Here is a 15,919-nt window from a genome sequence, read left to right as displayed (position 1 = left end):
AAAATGAAAAACCACAGTAGATATAAATCGGTGCAAATTTTCCAGAAATTTGCTAAGCTAATATTTGAAAAGCTGAAGATATGTTTAAATAATATTTCCTAAGACATAACTCGAGGACATCCAACCAGTAAATTTCACTCCTTTCCAAGAAAGTTGATGGTAATATTAAAAAATAACCTCAGTGCACATAAACTGTTGGCTATGTGCCAGTTAAGAGTTAAATGTTTTTAACCTATTAGAGTGCTTAATGGAAAAAAAAAAAAAGTATGTCAGTTCTAGTCATCTATTTTTTTTCTTCCAATCTCTAGTGTACTGGGAAAACAGACAACAAAACTTGTTAAAATTATGTATAAAATATAGAGTACTGTCTAGTAAAGTAGCTAATCTGTCTAGTACTGTCTAGTAAAGTAGCTAATAGCCACATGTGGCTGTTGAGCCCTTGAAATGTGGCTTATGACTGAGACACATGAGTTTTTTTAATTTTAATTAATTTAAAATTTAAATTTAAAAACTGACATTCACTATTGGAAAATTTTTAAGTATGTTTGAAACAACTTGGTTATATGAATCTACTTTTTCAATTATAAATTTTATGAAATCTAAATACAGATCAAGTATTTCCAGTGAAATGTAACATCTGAATCCGGATGTCCTGTAAGTGTAAAATACGCACTGAATTTTGAAGAAAAAAGAAAGGAATGTAAAATATCTCAATTTTTATATTTACTACACAATGAAGTAATAATTTGGGGATATTAATTAATTTCACCTGTTTCTTTACATCTTTGCTGCATTTTTAAGAAACTGAAACTGGAAACTGCAGATGATAAGTTATAGGTATACTTAAGCAAGAAAAATAACAAGTAATTCCAATCAGTTGCTCCACTCCAAAGAAAAGGCCTTGGTTCTAAAATGGATGTGTATTTAAGTTAATTAAAGTGTTTGTTGTGTAGATATCTTTATTTTTTAAAATGATTCTCCACTTTGACGGACTTTTTAAATTAACTAAACAACTACTGATACTGGCCATATCAGATTAAGATATCTTCTACTGCAGATCTTCCTCAACTTACAATTGGGTTATGTCCCAGTAAACCCATCATAAATTGAAAATATCGTTAAGTCAAAAATGCGTTTAACACACCTAACCTACCGAACATCCTAGCTTAGCCTAGCTACCAAAACTTGCTCAGAACACTTAGATTAGCCCACAGTTGGGCAAAATTATCTAACACCAAGCCTATTTTATAAGAAAGTGTTGACTATCTCATGTAATTTATTGAATACTCTACTGAAAGTGAAAAACAGAATGGTTGTCAGGGTAAAAAAGATTTTAAGTGTATCGGTTGTTTACCGACGTGATCACAGGGCTGACTGGGAGCTGCAGCGGCCACTGCCCAGCATCACGAGAAAGTATCATATTGCATGTCGCTAGCCCGGGAAAAGATCAAAATTCAAAGTACAGTTTCTACTGAATATGTATCGCTTTCATACCTTCGTAAAGTCAAAAAATCATAAGTCGGGGACCAGCTGTACACATAAAGCTAAAATGCTGAGATTTCCATCTGCTACTTTACTGCCCACTCACATAGATGTTCCTGTCATTTACCTTAGTTTCCCCCATATGCTTAGATTTATACACTCTACACCCCCTTCCAGATAATTTCTAAAGATGTGAAATATTTATCAACCTAACTTTGTCGGATCCCACATTTTTATAAATTTATTCTCTATTTAGAACCTTTTTTGCTCTGCCCTTTGCTTCTAGTCTTTGAGATAGTTTCTTCTATATAAAACCAAATATTTTAGTAATTAAATTTGCAAAGCTTGTAGCATGGAACCTTGTCAAAGGGATTTACTGGGGTATGACTTATATACAATAAAATGCACCTCTTTAAAGTATACAGTTTGATGACTTTGGACAAATTTATGCACTCACATCACTACCATCCCAATCAAGATCTAAACTATTTCTAGCACTCCAGAAAGTTCCCTCATAGGTCTTTGCAGTCAGTTCCTCACTCCCCCCTAGCCTCAAACAACCAATGATCTGCTTTCTTTTAGTATAGATGTGTTCCTCTTCTAGAGTTTCATATAAATCGATCATATGGTATATACTCTTTCTGTTTCACTCAGATTCATCCATTGTATTTATCAGTAGTTTGCTCCTTTTTATTGCTGAGTAGTATTCTGTTGTATGGATATGATTTGTTTATCTAGTCACTTGTTGATGAACATTTTGGTTGTTTCCATTTGGGAGCTATTATGAATAAAGCTGCTGTGAATATTCATATACAGGTCTTTGGGTGAGAATATATTTTCTTTAACTAAATACATAGGAGTGGAATTACTAGGTCATATGCTAAATATATGTTAAGAAGCTGCCAGTTTTGTTTTCCAAAATGTGTGTACCATTTTACATTCCCACCAGCAGTGTAAGAGAGTTCCGATTGCTTCACATCTCAAGGCTTTTTTTAAAAAGTTATAAATTACAGTAGACTCCCTTATCCACAGTTTCACTTTCCGAGGTTTCGGTTACCCAAGGTCAGCTGCGATCTGAATATATTGAATGGGAAATTCCAGAAATGAACAATTCATAAGTTTTAAGTTGTGCACCGTTCTGAGTAGCATGATGAAATCTTAGCCATTCTACTCCATCCCACCTGGAACGTGAATCATCCCTTTGTCCAGGGTTCCACACTATTCACGCTCCCCACCTGTTACTCACTTAGTAGCCGTCTCGGTTATCAGATGGACTGTCGCAGTATCACAGTGCTTGTGTTCAAGTAACCCTGATTTTACTTAATAATGGCCCCAAAGCGCGAGAGCAGTGATGCTGGCAGTTCGGGTATGCCAAAGAGAAGCCATAAGGTGCTTCCTTAAAGTGAAAAATTCAAAGTTCTTGACTTAATAAGGAAAGAAAAAAAATGGTATGCTGAGATTGCTGATATCTACAGTAACTTTTGTTACAGTATATTGTTATAATTGTTCTATTTTATTATTAGTTATTGTTGTTAATCTCTTATTGTGCCAAATTTATAAATTAAACTTTATCATAGGTATGTATGTATAGGAAAAAACATAGTATATATAGGGTTTGGTACTATCCATAGTTTCAGGCATCCACTAGGGGTCTTGGACCATATCTCCCGAGAATAAAAGGGTCTACTATAGTTATTTACGTATGTACTCATTAATTCATCAATGATTTTTCTAAGTATAGTCATGTGCCACGTAACAATGTTTCGGTAGGTGACAGACTGCATATACCACGGTGGTCCCATAAGATTAGTACCATATAGCCTAGGTGTCTAGTAGGCTATACCATCTAGGTTTGTATAAGTACATTCTATGATGGTCACACAATGACAAAATCACCTGACGTATTTCTCAGAATGTATCCCCATCGTTAAGTGATACATGATAGGAGTTAGTATGAGTGCTAAGCATTGTGCTGTGTATTTATCTTTTTACTTTTTTAATGTGGCTGCTAAAAAAATTTAAAATCACTTATGTGGCTCTATTTGTATTGGACAGCACTGCTTTAGAATATACAAGACTATAGATTCTGAGAAAATTCCATGTATATTTTATTGCATGCCCCTTTTGACAATTGTTTCAAATGCTGAAAAAGATTTTTCTTACTCCTGGGTTTGCAGCTTAAGTAAGAAAGCTGGAAGATTCCAGGGATTGAAGTTGCCTGAAATATACCTCTAGACATATGAGGTTTCACTGTACTATTCAGAAGAACAGGTAGTAATCTTATAGAGTTCATTTTCTTAAAGTGTTAAAAGTTAAATATAATAGGAAACTATGAAGAAAACTATACTACTTAACTGCTTAAAGAATAATTGAAATGTTTCATGTATTCAGTATACGTTATATATAAGAGAAACAGGTTTGAAAAAAAATTTCTTTCATTAAGAAATCAATGTGAACAAAATTAGCAAATCTGCTTGTTCCCAAAGCAGCAGTGTGGGTAAAGTTTAGCATTATAGAGCAACTGGTTTATGAAAGCAGCCTAGAATTCCACCAAGATTAAGGTACTTGTAAATAGACAAAATGGAAAGAACCAAGGATTTTCAGATATCATAGCTCTTACTCAAAAAAATACTCAAAAACCAAGGAAGAAAGGAAATACTAGATAGTCATTATAAATTTATCTTTGAATTCAATTCCGTTCAGGCTAAAGAAAATAGAAATAACAATATTGTTCTGTGTGGCATGAACAGTGATTAAATAAGCATTACTAGTGGTCCCTTGGGGAAATAAACTTTATAAAATATAGACCACTGTAAAAACACTGTTGCTGTTGTGTGGCATAGCTGAAATGTGAAGAGACACCTAAGAAGTGGAATTCCCTAATGGGAACTGTACACTGCTGTCAGGAGAAACCAGCAGGCAGTGGTTACTGGAGATAATTGCATTTCACTATTCCAGAATTCATCTCTGGCCACAGTATGAAAGATGAATTAAAAGAGGAGAGATTGGAGGCTCCTTAGGCTGTTACAATAGTCCAGTTTACAACTGTGAGTGAAAAGTAGGAAAACAATCACAAGATATTATGGCATAGGCTCTGTAGAACCTGGCTTCCAGTTGGATTAGAGAAATAAGGGGAAAGAAGAAATCAGTGGTCATTTCTTTTTCCAGCTAGCCTGACTAGGAATATTGATAGTACTAATTGATGAAAAAGAAAAGACGACTGTTTCTTATTAAGGATTGTTTATGTCCAACATATATGTTATTGAATCTTTACAGCAACCTACAAAATAAGTGGTAGTGTCCCCCTTTTAAAGATGAGAAAAATTGATATGCAGTCAATATTGCAGCCATGATTTGATTCTAAGTCCATCCATTTCTAGAGCCTGTTCTTTCCTCAGCCTGCCTCTTTTGAAGAATTCAAAGGAAGACTGAGTTGAAAAAGATCTTAACTCTGAGCTTGGAAATGTTGAGCTTGATAAACTGATAGAACATCCCTGCAGGGATAAACAAGTATAGCAAGCAACTGTCTGGAGATCAAGAATGTAGTCTGAATTTGGAAGCATCCTGATAGAAGTGATCGTTAAGTCATGAGAGTATATGACCTCAAGGGGAGAGAATAGAGAGTGAAGAGGAACAAGACAAGAGCCTTGGTAAACAGCTTCAGTTAAGAGATCAAGCTGAGGTTGAGAAGCCAAAGAAGAAAATTGAGAAGGAGCAGAGTAGCAAGCAGAGTACCAGAGAAGTAAGAAGGAAGCCCCAGAGAGTGTAGGGTAATGGAATCTCTGGAAGAAAAAAGTAATGATGAGGGAGTGTTTAATATCAAACTCTTTAAAAAGTGGTCAAGTAGGATAGAGACTGAGTGGAGAGCCCCTTAAATTATGTAGGCGTGGGGAACCATTACAGAAGCAGTTTCAAAAGAGTGATAGGGGGCTGGCCCCGTGGCTTAGCGGTTAAGTGCCCACGCTCCGCTACTGGCGGCCCGGGTTCGGATCCGGGCGCACACCGACACACTGCTTGTCCGGCCATGTTGAGGCCGCATCCCACATACAGCAACAGGATGTGCATCTATGATGTACAACTATCTACGGGGGCTTTGGGGAGAAAAGGGGAAAAAAAGGAGGAAGATTGGTAATAGATGTTAGCTCAGGGCCCGTCTTCCTCAGCGAAAAGAGGAGGATTGGCATGGATGTTAGCTCAGGGCTGATCTTCCTCACAAAAAAAAAAAAAAAGAGTGATAGGGACCAATGCCACAAAGCAAAAGGCTAAAGAGGAGTGAATAGGAAATGCAAAACTGATGGCAGTAGATAAAAATTATTCCTCTGAGATGTTCGATGATTAAAGAAGGAAATTAATTTGAGATTAGTTTAAGGAAGAAAATATATTTGTCTGCACAAGTAGGACCTGAAATACAGGTGTCATGAGTCACAAGGTACCATTACACTCCAGCTACCTCAGTCTACCTCAGGTATAAGAAAAGGATATATTTAAGATTGTTATTATTGTTCAAGTAGAGGTTAATAATTCTGTTATGTTAATTAAGCTGTTAGAGTTTGCACGTGCCATAATTCCCTCAGACCTGGATGAACTTTCTGCTTTTATTCCTGGGAGTCACAAGGCATAGGGAGCCAAATCTTAGAAGTACTGTACTTGCTCTGCATACATCCCTAGATAGTAAAGTGGGGAGTAATTTTATAAAGTGGACATGATAGAGCCCCTGGTAGTATCACTGCCATACTTACCAGGACAAAAGTTTTGATGCACTATAGTAATGTTTGGTGGTAACTCAAGGCTGAATGACAAAGCCTGTAGATAAAGGAGACACTGAACATGAGATGAAAAAAGGCAATAGAGGACATGTTGTTGTTTTTCCCTTTTTCTTCTTCAGGTCTCTTCTCACAGTGAAACATAAAGCCTCCTACTGCGCAGTCTCTTTTACTGTTTATATGGCCTCTACTCCTGAAATTGTTGACCATACCTACTTTAAAAGTTTTTCAAATACTGTTTTTTAACATAATAGTTTAACATGCTGAATTTATGGAACACTTTCTGAATACTGCAATTCTTTCCTTGAAAACAAGAAAAAGAATATGTCAGGATATGTCACTGATTTTTTTTAACTTTAAGCTTATAAAGGTCAACCCTCTAAGCCTCTAAAAAGTTCTTTGTGCAGATCTTAGAAATAAAACACTAAACTTGATAACCCGTGGAGCATGATACAGTATGTTGATTAAAAATAACAGCAAAGAGGAGAAGAAACTACGTTTACATTAATTATTTGAGTAATTATTTCACGTCCGTGGTCATTGTATTGGGAAACCTAAGTATGTAGCATCTTATCTTTGAAATTTTGCTGAAGGAACCAAATGGTTCTTTTCAGATCAGAAAAGCGTATTTTAAAGGCAGGGGGTTTTTTGGTTTTTTTTTTTTAATTAGCTTATCTGAGTGTTTCCCCAGTAAGTTTTATTTATTGCTCTTCCTACCATAACTGCTAGAAAAGTAATGAGAATTACTTTAATATCCAAAAGATATATATAGCAAAGTGATTTGAACAGCAAATGCAAAAGTAATGATGAAATTATATAAAGGCTTATGAAAATGTCCTAAAAGATAAAAGTTTATTACTTTTCTGTTCCGTGGTACATTCATGTTTTATTAATATCCAGATCTAGAAACTGCAATGGTAAAGGTATTGCTTACTTCTTCATCCCAAGAACAAGTAAAATAGCAACTATCTGTAGAAGCTGTTGTCTGTCAGATAGTAATAAACAATAGCAGCAATGATCAAAGCCAGTAATAGTTAATCCACTTAATCTTTACCTTTATAGATGGCACATCTGCTTATTTGGGATAAGTGCCAGGGTTTTAGTGCATTTTCTTCAAACAATAGATTAATGACAAGTCTATTAACTAGTATAAATTTCTCCTTAGGTGGTCCTTTTATTTCACATTGCTTTCATGCTGGTAGAAAGACTGTGCTCTTAATATAGTAGTGTGATAATTTTATCATGTAGAGTATACCTGCTAGAGTTATTATTAAATAAATATGAAAGCCTTCATTAGAATTTATTCTTCTTGATTTGGGAATAGTGTTCTTGTTCCAGGATTTAAACTGTCATGATCCTGAAAGCAAAAATAAGTTAAATCGACCTTATATACTTTTCTTCATTTTCAACCTGAAGTTGAAAATATGTATGAATATAAATTTAAATAGTCAATTTGGCAGTACTTTTTTAGAAATTCAAAACTTGTATTTGGTGAATGTGTCGTCCTGCTTCTTTCACCACTTATGTATAATCACTTTATCTTCTTTCTGTTTCTAACAAAGGACTGCTATTTCCACTAGAAACTACTCTTCCTTCTGCATAGTGTTCTTTCCTCATTCCTTTGGTAGCTTTTAACCATTCAGATCTCAGCCCAAATGTCATGTCCTCAAAGAGAACTACCCAGAATAAGCCTAACAGTAGCCCCTCCCAGCAGTCTCTGAATCCTGTTACCCTACTTTATTTTACTTTACTCTAGTCGTAGCACTTGACATTATTCAAAAGTCTCTTATTTGTTCACTTGTTTGTTATCTCTAGCCCATTGTAGTATAAGTTTAATAAGAACAAGGACATTATCTGTCCTTAACCGCTAATCCCAACACTTAGAACAGCACTTTCATCACGTAATAAGAACTTAGTACTTTGCTGTCATAAATCAGCGTCATGTACAGCCATTTTAGAAGTATCTTAGTAGACCAAAGAGACCTTTTCATATAGGAAAATACCTGGGTACAAAATGTTTATGATCTTTCAAATGGAACTATTACTCTAGAACTAAATATATAACACTGTAATGTTCAAAATACGCTAGAACCTGCTATAACCCTCTCCCTGAGTCCAAACTGAAATGTTTAGGTAAGACTCTGACATGACAAGCTTTATCTGGCACTAAACCCAAACCCACTTGGATAGGCTTTAGGACAGACACTTGTTCTAAATTTCATACTGTATTGGAATAAGCCGATATTGTAATAAGCCTCCTAAAAAATTCTTTCTGTGAACTAATCCTTTTTGCTTTTTTTGTTTTGTTTATTTGTAACTATTTGACAATGACTGTGTGAAGAGTATAACAACTATACTAAATGTCTTATAATAAAAGAAAAATAAGTTTTGAATTTTCTACAAAAATGTATAATCATGGATAACATCTGCTATTTCTGTTTTTTAAATTGTTATCTATATGATAAATTTTGATTAATTTTCAGTACTTGATCTATCAAAACAAACAAAAAAAAGAGGATTCAAATGACCAATATTAGGAATGAAAACGAGATATCACCACAGATCCTACAGTTCTCAGAAGGATAAAAATGGAATATGTGAACAACTGATTCATATGTGACTGTAAATTTGAACTGGACAAATGCCTTGAAAAACAAAACTTACCAAAACTAACAAGAGATGGGGTAAAAATCTGAATAGCCATTTATCAGAGGAGTCGAATTTATCAAAAACTTTGCCACAAAGAAGTGTCCAGGCCCAGATGGTTGGAAATTTGTAATGGAAAATTGTATTTCCATATACTAGTAGCAAACAGTTGGAAAATGAAATTAAAATCAGTTCTCCTTTGGATGGTATTAAATAACAAAATAAATAGAAATAAATTTAACAAAAAACATGCACTGAAAACTTCAGACATTGCTGGTAGAAATTCAAGGAGGCCTCAATAAATGGAGAAATATATCATGTTAATGAATTAGAAGATTCAATAGTATTAAGATGTCATTTCTTCCCAAATTGATCTAAAGATTCAACTTGCCCAAGCAAAATCCCAATAGGCTTTTTTTAATAGAAATTGAAAAGCTGATTTTAAAGTGTACATATAAAAGCAGAGGACCTAAAACACCCAAATCAATCTTGAGAAACAAGAACAAATCTGGATAACTCGCACTACCTGATTTCAAGACTTACTGCAAAGCTACAGTAATGGTAACATTGTGATATTAACCTAAGGATGGACAAGTAGATCAGTGGAAGATAATAAAGAGTCCACACTTACATGGTCACTTAATTTTCAAGAAAGGCACCAAATCATTTAATGGGAAAAGAAAAGTCTTTTCAACAAATGACACTAGAGAAACTGAATAGGATATATATACGGGAAAAAAATTAGCCATAACCCCTGCCTCACACCATATACAAAAATGTATTTGAGATGGATTATAGATTGAAACGTAAAAGCTAAAACCATTAAGCTTCTAGGAAAAAACAAGAGAATATCTTCAGAATCTAGGATAGGCAGAGTTTCTCAAGGCACAAAAAGCAATAACCATAAAAGAAAAAAAAACTGACAAATTAGTTTTTATCAAAATTAAAAACTTTTGTTCAAAGACCCATTAAGAAAATGAATAGGCCGGCCCTGTGGCTTGGTGGTTAAGTGCGCGAGCTGCGATGCTGGCGGCCCGGGTTCAGATCCCGGGTGCGCATCGAGGCACCACTTCTCCATCCATCCTGAGGCCGAGTCCCACATACAGCAACTAGAAGGGTGTGCAGCTATGACATACAACTATCTACTGGGGCTTTGGGGGGAAAAAATAAAATAAATAAAATCAAAAAAAAAAAAATTAAAAAAAAAAAAGAAAATGAATAGCCGAGGCCGGCCCGGTGGTGTACCGGTTAAGTGCATGCACGCTGCTTTGGCGGCCTGAGGGTTCCCAGATTCGGATCCCAGGCTCGTGCTGACGCACCACTTGTCAAGCCACACTGTGGCTGCATCCCATATAAAGTAGAGGAAGATGGGCAGGGTGTTAGCCCAGGGCCAGTCTTCCTCAGCAAAAAGAGGAAGATTGGCATTGGATGTTAGCTCAGGGCTGATCTTCCTCACAAAAAAAAGAAAAGAAAATGAATAGGCAAACTGTAGAATGGGAGAAAATATTTTCCAAACAGGTATCTGACAAAGGACTGGTATCCAGAATAGGTAAAGAACTCTTAGAACTTAATAGTTTAAAAAAACAAACAAACAATTAAAACTAGACAAAAGACAACAACGAACACTTCACAAAAGAAAATGCACACATGAGTGATAGCACTTGAAAAAGTGCTCCACGTGAGTTATCAGGGAAATGCAAGTTAAAACCATGATGAAATAGTACTATACTGCCAACAGAATGGTTAAAATTTAAAAGTCTGGTAACACCAAATGGTGAGGATATGAAGGAACTAGAATTCACTTTGGAAAAAGGTTTGGCAATTTCTTATAAAGTTAAATAGACCTAACTGTTCTCCTCCTAGGTATTTATCTGAGAGAAATATTAAAATATTATATGTCCACAAAAAAAAGGTTGTACAAGGAAGTTTATGGCAGAGATCTGCTGTACAACATGGCACATATAGTTAACTATGGTGTTGTGCACTTAAAGACTTAAGAGAGTACGTCTTACGCTAAGTGTTCTTACCACCAAAAACAAAAAAACAAAGAGGGACACACAAATCTTTTGGAGGTGATGGTTATGCTTGTTACATTGATTGCAGTGCTGTATCATAGGTGTATGCATATGTCCAGACTCATCAAAAAGTACACATTATTGTGTGCAGTTTTTTGTGTATTAAGTATACCTCAATAAAGCTGGAAAAAAGAAAAGGGAAAGTTTATGGCAGGTTGATTCACAGTAGCCAAAAACTGGAGACATGCAAACGTGTATCAACAGGTGAGTGGATAAACAGTAGTATATCCATACAGTGGGGTACAACTCAACAATAAATACGAACAGTTTACTGATATGCAAACAACATGGATAAATCTCAAAACCATTTTGATGCGGAGTGAAAGAAGACAGACACAAAAGAATATTTGATTTGATATCGTTTATTTGAATTTCCAAACTAAGTGAAACTAATTTAGGTGGGAAAAAATCAGAATTCTGATTCTGCCTCTGTGGGGATGCAGGGAGAAAGGATTGCCTGGGAAGAGACAAAGAAACTTTCTTAGAAAATGGAAATGTTCTATTCTGTGCTAGGAATATGGGTTACTCAGGTGTATCCATTTGTCAAAATAGTATGGCTAAGATTTGTACATTTCAGTGTATGTAAATTTTTCCTGAAGAGCTATAAATAGTCATTGAGAAGGGAACAAGGAGTGGGTTGAGTATAGGTGAACCAAGAATGGCAGAATACTGATAATTGTTGATGCTGGATAATGTGTAAATGGTGGTTCATTATAGAGTTCTCTTTACTTTGCGGTGTTTGAAATTTTCCATAATAAAAATTTTTAAAGGAGTTGCAGTAAGCAAAGGGAGAAATGTTTGAGTATTGAACTTGGCATTATACTATTTGTGAACTTGAAAAATAAAGGCTAAAACAAATATAAAGCTTTTCAACTTTTTTCCCTAAAATAAGTATGAGGGAGTATTGAAAAGTTTGAGGAATTTAGAGAACTAGAGAGAAACCATTTGCCTAAAACAAACACACAGAAGCAGCTAAATTTGAGATAATTAATTTGGACTTTAGTTGCAGCCATTTTCAAACTGTTAACAAAGAAATAACCTAGGAAAAAATGGGTGAAGGTTTGATTTCTAACTGATTTGAATCCATAGTTTGAGATTTTGTCTACATTTAATTTTTTTAAAAACCTTTCTTTTTAAATTTGCTTTCCATGTAAGGATTGGTACAAATGACTCTGAAAGGTAGGTAGGTTTTTTAATGTACTCAGTCTCAAGGTTCTATTGACAATTTTATAATTGGTAGAAATGTAGGTCTTTAAATTATTTTAATAAAGCTTTATAAATGCATAAAGAGAAAAGGAAGAACATTTTATGATATAAATAGCTTTTTAGGAGCTGTATACTTGAAAATGTGGCCATAAGCTATCAGTGATTCAAAAAATTAATTATGAATAAAAATTCTCTTGAAAAAAGAGGGTAATTATGAAGTTTATATAGAGTGATGCTTTTAGAATATATATATATTAAGTAAGCTAGCTTAAGAAAGCTAGGAGAAAAAATGATCCAAATTATAATAATAATAATGTTAATACTTGAATATCTATTTCTACTTTGATTCTTACATGGTCTAAGGAAAAAAAACATAATATTAGGAGTTATAAGACAGAAAGAATTTAAGTTAATAATTAACAAATAACTAGTATATATTTTATAATAAAAACTTACCATCTGTCTTTTAGGTTGTTTTGAAAAATTCAGTAGACACACTTCTAAATTCATGTTTGCAATCTTTTTAGCTGCAGAAGATCATAAGTAAACAAGATGACTTGAAGACAACAATAACTAATGAAACAGAATGCCAGGTATGTGCAAGTAAACTAAATATTTCCAAATAGATGATGTTTATAACAGCTTCTCTCTTCTGTTTCTTCAAATAAGTATTCTCAGATAGTTGGGGAAATTATTAGTAACTTAATTTTTCTAAATATTTTAAATAGATGTGCTGCATTCACATAGTCCAGATTTCAGATGGTTCACAAGAGTATGTATATAGGGCAGAATTTTCCTCCCAGTCACCCAGTTCTGCTCCCTGAGCAAAGAATACTGTTTCCCTGTATTCTTCCAGAGATATTTCATGCATGTATAAGCATATATGTAAATAAGTAACTAAATACATCTATATATGCTTTCCATTTTTATACAAGCAGTAGCATACTATACATTGTTCCACACACTCCCATTTTTGCTTAATATATCTAAATATCTCACTCTTTTTAATGGCTTCATAGTACTTTGTTGTATGGGTGTACCAGTTTATGTAACCATTCCCCTTTTGAAAGATATTTAGCATATATCCAGTCTTTTGATATTACAAATAATGCTGCAATTAATAATCCTATAATTATATCATTTTGTACATATGTGACTATGTCTGAGGGATAACTTCCCAGAAATTCAATTGCTGGGTCAAAAGGTATGAACATTTCCAAGGTTGTTGATAAACTTTGATAAATAGAAAATGAACAATTTTCATTTCCACCAGTAATGTATATCAGTAAATTTTTTATTGATAATCTTTCAATCCATTGTAATTCCACAATATGTTTTCCATGATATTTTATTAAATTTCCGAATCATTTCATCTTTTAGAGCATGTCTGCTTCAAATTTTGCAAATTAAAATCACAGTTATTTTTTGTATTTTATTTCCTTTGAGCATTCCTATACTGGACTTCTTTTTCCCATATCCAAGTCCTTGAATGGTATTCCCTTTTCCTAGCTGTACGTATCCTGTGTGTTCTTATAGTACCCTGTATGTCCCCTTTCATAACACCTGTCACACATTGGTATAATTGTCTGTGTCCTCCCCCGGAGTATAAGCATCTTTAAAGTTGTATGAAGTTAGGGAACAGTCCACAAGATCACCCTTACTTCTGATGCCAATTACAAGTTCTGGGGTCCCCCAAGACTACCCTTGGGTTCGATAATTCGCTGGAAGGACTCATAGAGCTCACTGAAAGTTGTTAGGTTCATGGTTACAGTTTATTACAGTGAGAGGATACAGATTAAAATCAGCCAAGGTAAGAGACACAGATTCCCGAAGGTTCCACAAGCAGAGATTCTATTTGTCTTCTCCCAGTGGAATCGTGATCACTGTTAACTTTCCCAGCAATGATATATGACAATACACAGAGAGTAGTGCCAACCAGGGCCTTGGTATCCAGAGATTTTATTGGGGTCAGCCGTGTAAACTTGGTTGGCTGCCCATGTGGCTGACGTCAGTTTCCAGCCCTTCCAGAGGTCAAGCTGATACCCTGTGACCCAAAGCCCCACCCTGAATCTCATTGTTTGACTATTGGGTGTGCCCCAAGGCCCTCAGGTAAAAAAAAAGACACTCTTGTCTTAGAGAACACCTATCAGTAGCCCGGAGCAAAAACCAGATCTATTTGGTAAGGTTAATTCTTGAATATACAAATTGTATCTCCATAGCCTGGTAAAGCACCAGAGTTACTCTACATGCTGGGTAATTATTTTTTAATGAATGAACAAATATCTAATCATATGATATAATATTTTCAACCATTGACCTAAATTGATCATTCAGATTGGTTCCAAGTATTTGCTATTAGAAGTCATGCTGCAGTAAATAGCTAAACATGTAAATTTAGGATAGAGTTCTAAAAGTGAGATTGCGGGGTCAAAAGGCATGAATACTTTCAAGGCTTTTGATTCATATTGCCAAACTGCCTTCTTGAAAGGTTATAACAATTTACAATCCCACCAGCATTGAGGAAGCATGCCCATCTCCTAGCCGTCTTTCTAGGTTTAGTATCTCTTTGTTTTTTAATCTGTGCCAATTTGATAGGAAAAAGGATATCTCAGTTATTCTTTTTTTAAGATAGATATATAAACCATTTGTGTTTTTTATTTTATAAATTTTCTGTTTCTATTCTTTGGGAATTTCTTTAGGTTTTTTTTTTTCATATTTCCTGTTAAGAGTAAGACTGTTAACCTAGTGTTGGTCAAAAATATTGAAATATTTCTCAGATTTGTTTATGATGTCTTAGTTACAGATGTTTTTATTTTTAATGTAGTCATATTACTTTTATTTATCCAATTATTTTCATTTTCATTTTTTAAAATGCCTTCCCCACATCAAAATCAACTATGAATACTAACCTGTATTACCCTCTGATTTAGTTGTGGTTTTGTTTTTTTACATTTAATTTTTTCATTCATCTGAAATTTGTTTCTTAAGTGCATCCCTAAGAACATTACAGTACTTTACCTTTTTACTGTTACAAATGGACCTTTTTCCCTCAAGGGAAAAATTATTGCTATTCACAGGAAAGCTATTTGATTTTTAATGTTTTTGTACCAGTCTATCTTACTGAATTTTCTTTTTTTGAGGAAGATTGGCCGTGAGCTAACATCTATTGCCAATCTTCCTCTTTTTCTTTTTTTTTTTTTTTTTTGCCCCAAAGCCCCAGTACATAGTTGTATATCCTAGTTGTAGGTCCTTCTAGTTCTTCTATGTGGGATACCACCTCAGCATGACTTGATGAGTGGTGAGTAGGTCCACCCCCAGGATTCAAACCCGCGAACGCTGGACCACCAAAGCGGACCACACAAACTTAACTCCTATGCCACTGGGCCGGCCCCCTGAATTTTCTTATTATTTTGATTTTTTCTGTTGATTTTCTTGGTTGTTCTAAGTATAAAATTATATTATCTCTAATATTAATCTTAGTTTATTCCTCCTATGTATGGACACAATTACCCCAAAAAATGTTAAATAATAGTGTTAATGGTAGGCATCCTGATCATATTCTATCCTTAATGAGAATACATCTAGTATTGAGAATATATCTAGTAATGAGACACTATCTGGTAATGAGTATACACTTTGTTTTGTGTTTTAGTGTGCCTCATGGGCTTTTTTATATATGAATTGAGAAAAAAACATCAGATGTAACCACCTGCCCACACTTGTATGGAAGTCCTAATAATGCATTTA

General features: G+C 34.5%; 1 protein-coding gene across 1 annotated transcript in view; it reads left to right on the top strand.

The window, feature by feature from the left end:
- The window catches only part of MICU2 (mitochondrial calcium uptake 2), a 134,550-nt gene that overhangs the window by 89,929 nt on the left and 28,702 nt on the right, over positions 1-15,919 (top strand). The window contains exon 7 of the mRNA XM_058547835.1: positions 12,700-12,765. Coding sequence (XP_058403818.1) covers positions 12,700-12,765 — 66 coding nt within the window. The remainder of the gene's footprint in view (positions 1-12,699; positions 12,766-15,919) is intronic.

This window comes from Diceros bicornis, chromosome 9 (assembly GCF_020826845.1).
Source record: "Diceros bicornis minor isolate mBicDic1 chromosome 9, mDicBic1.mat.cur, whole genome shotgun sequence".
Lineage (NCBI taxonomy): Eukaryota > Metazoa > Chordata > Mammalia > Perissodactyla > Rhinocerotidae > Diceros > Diceros bicornis.
This window is presented reverse-complemented; position numbering and strand designations above follow the sequence as displayed.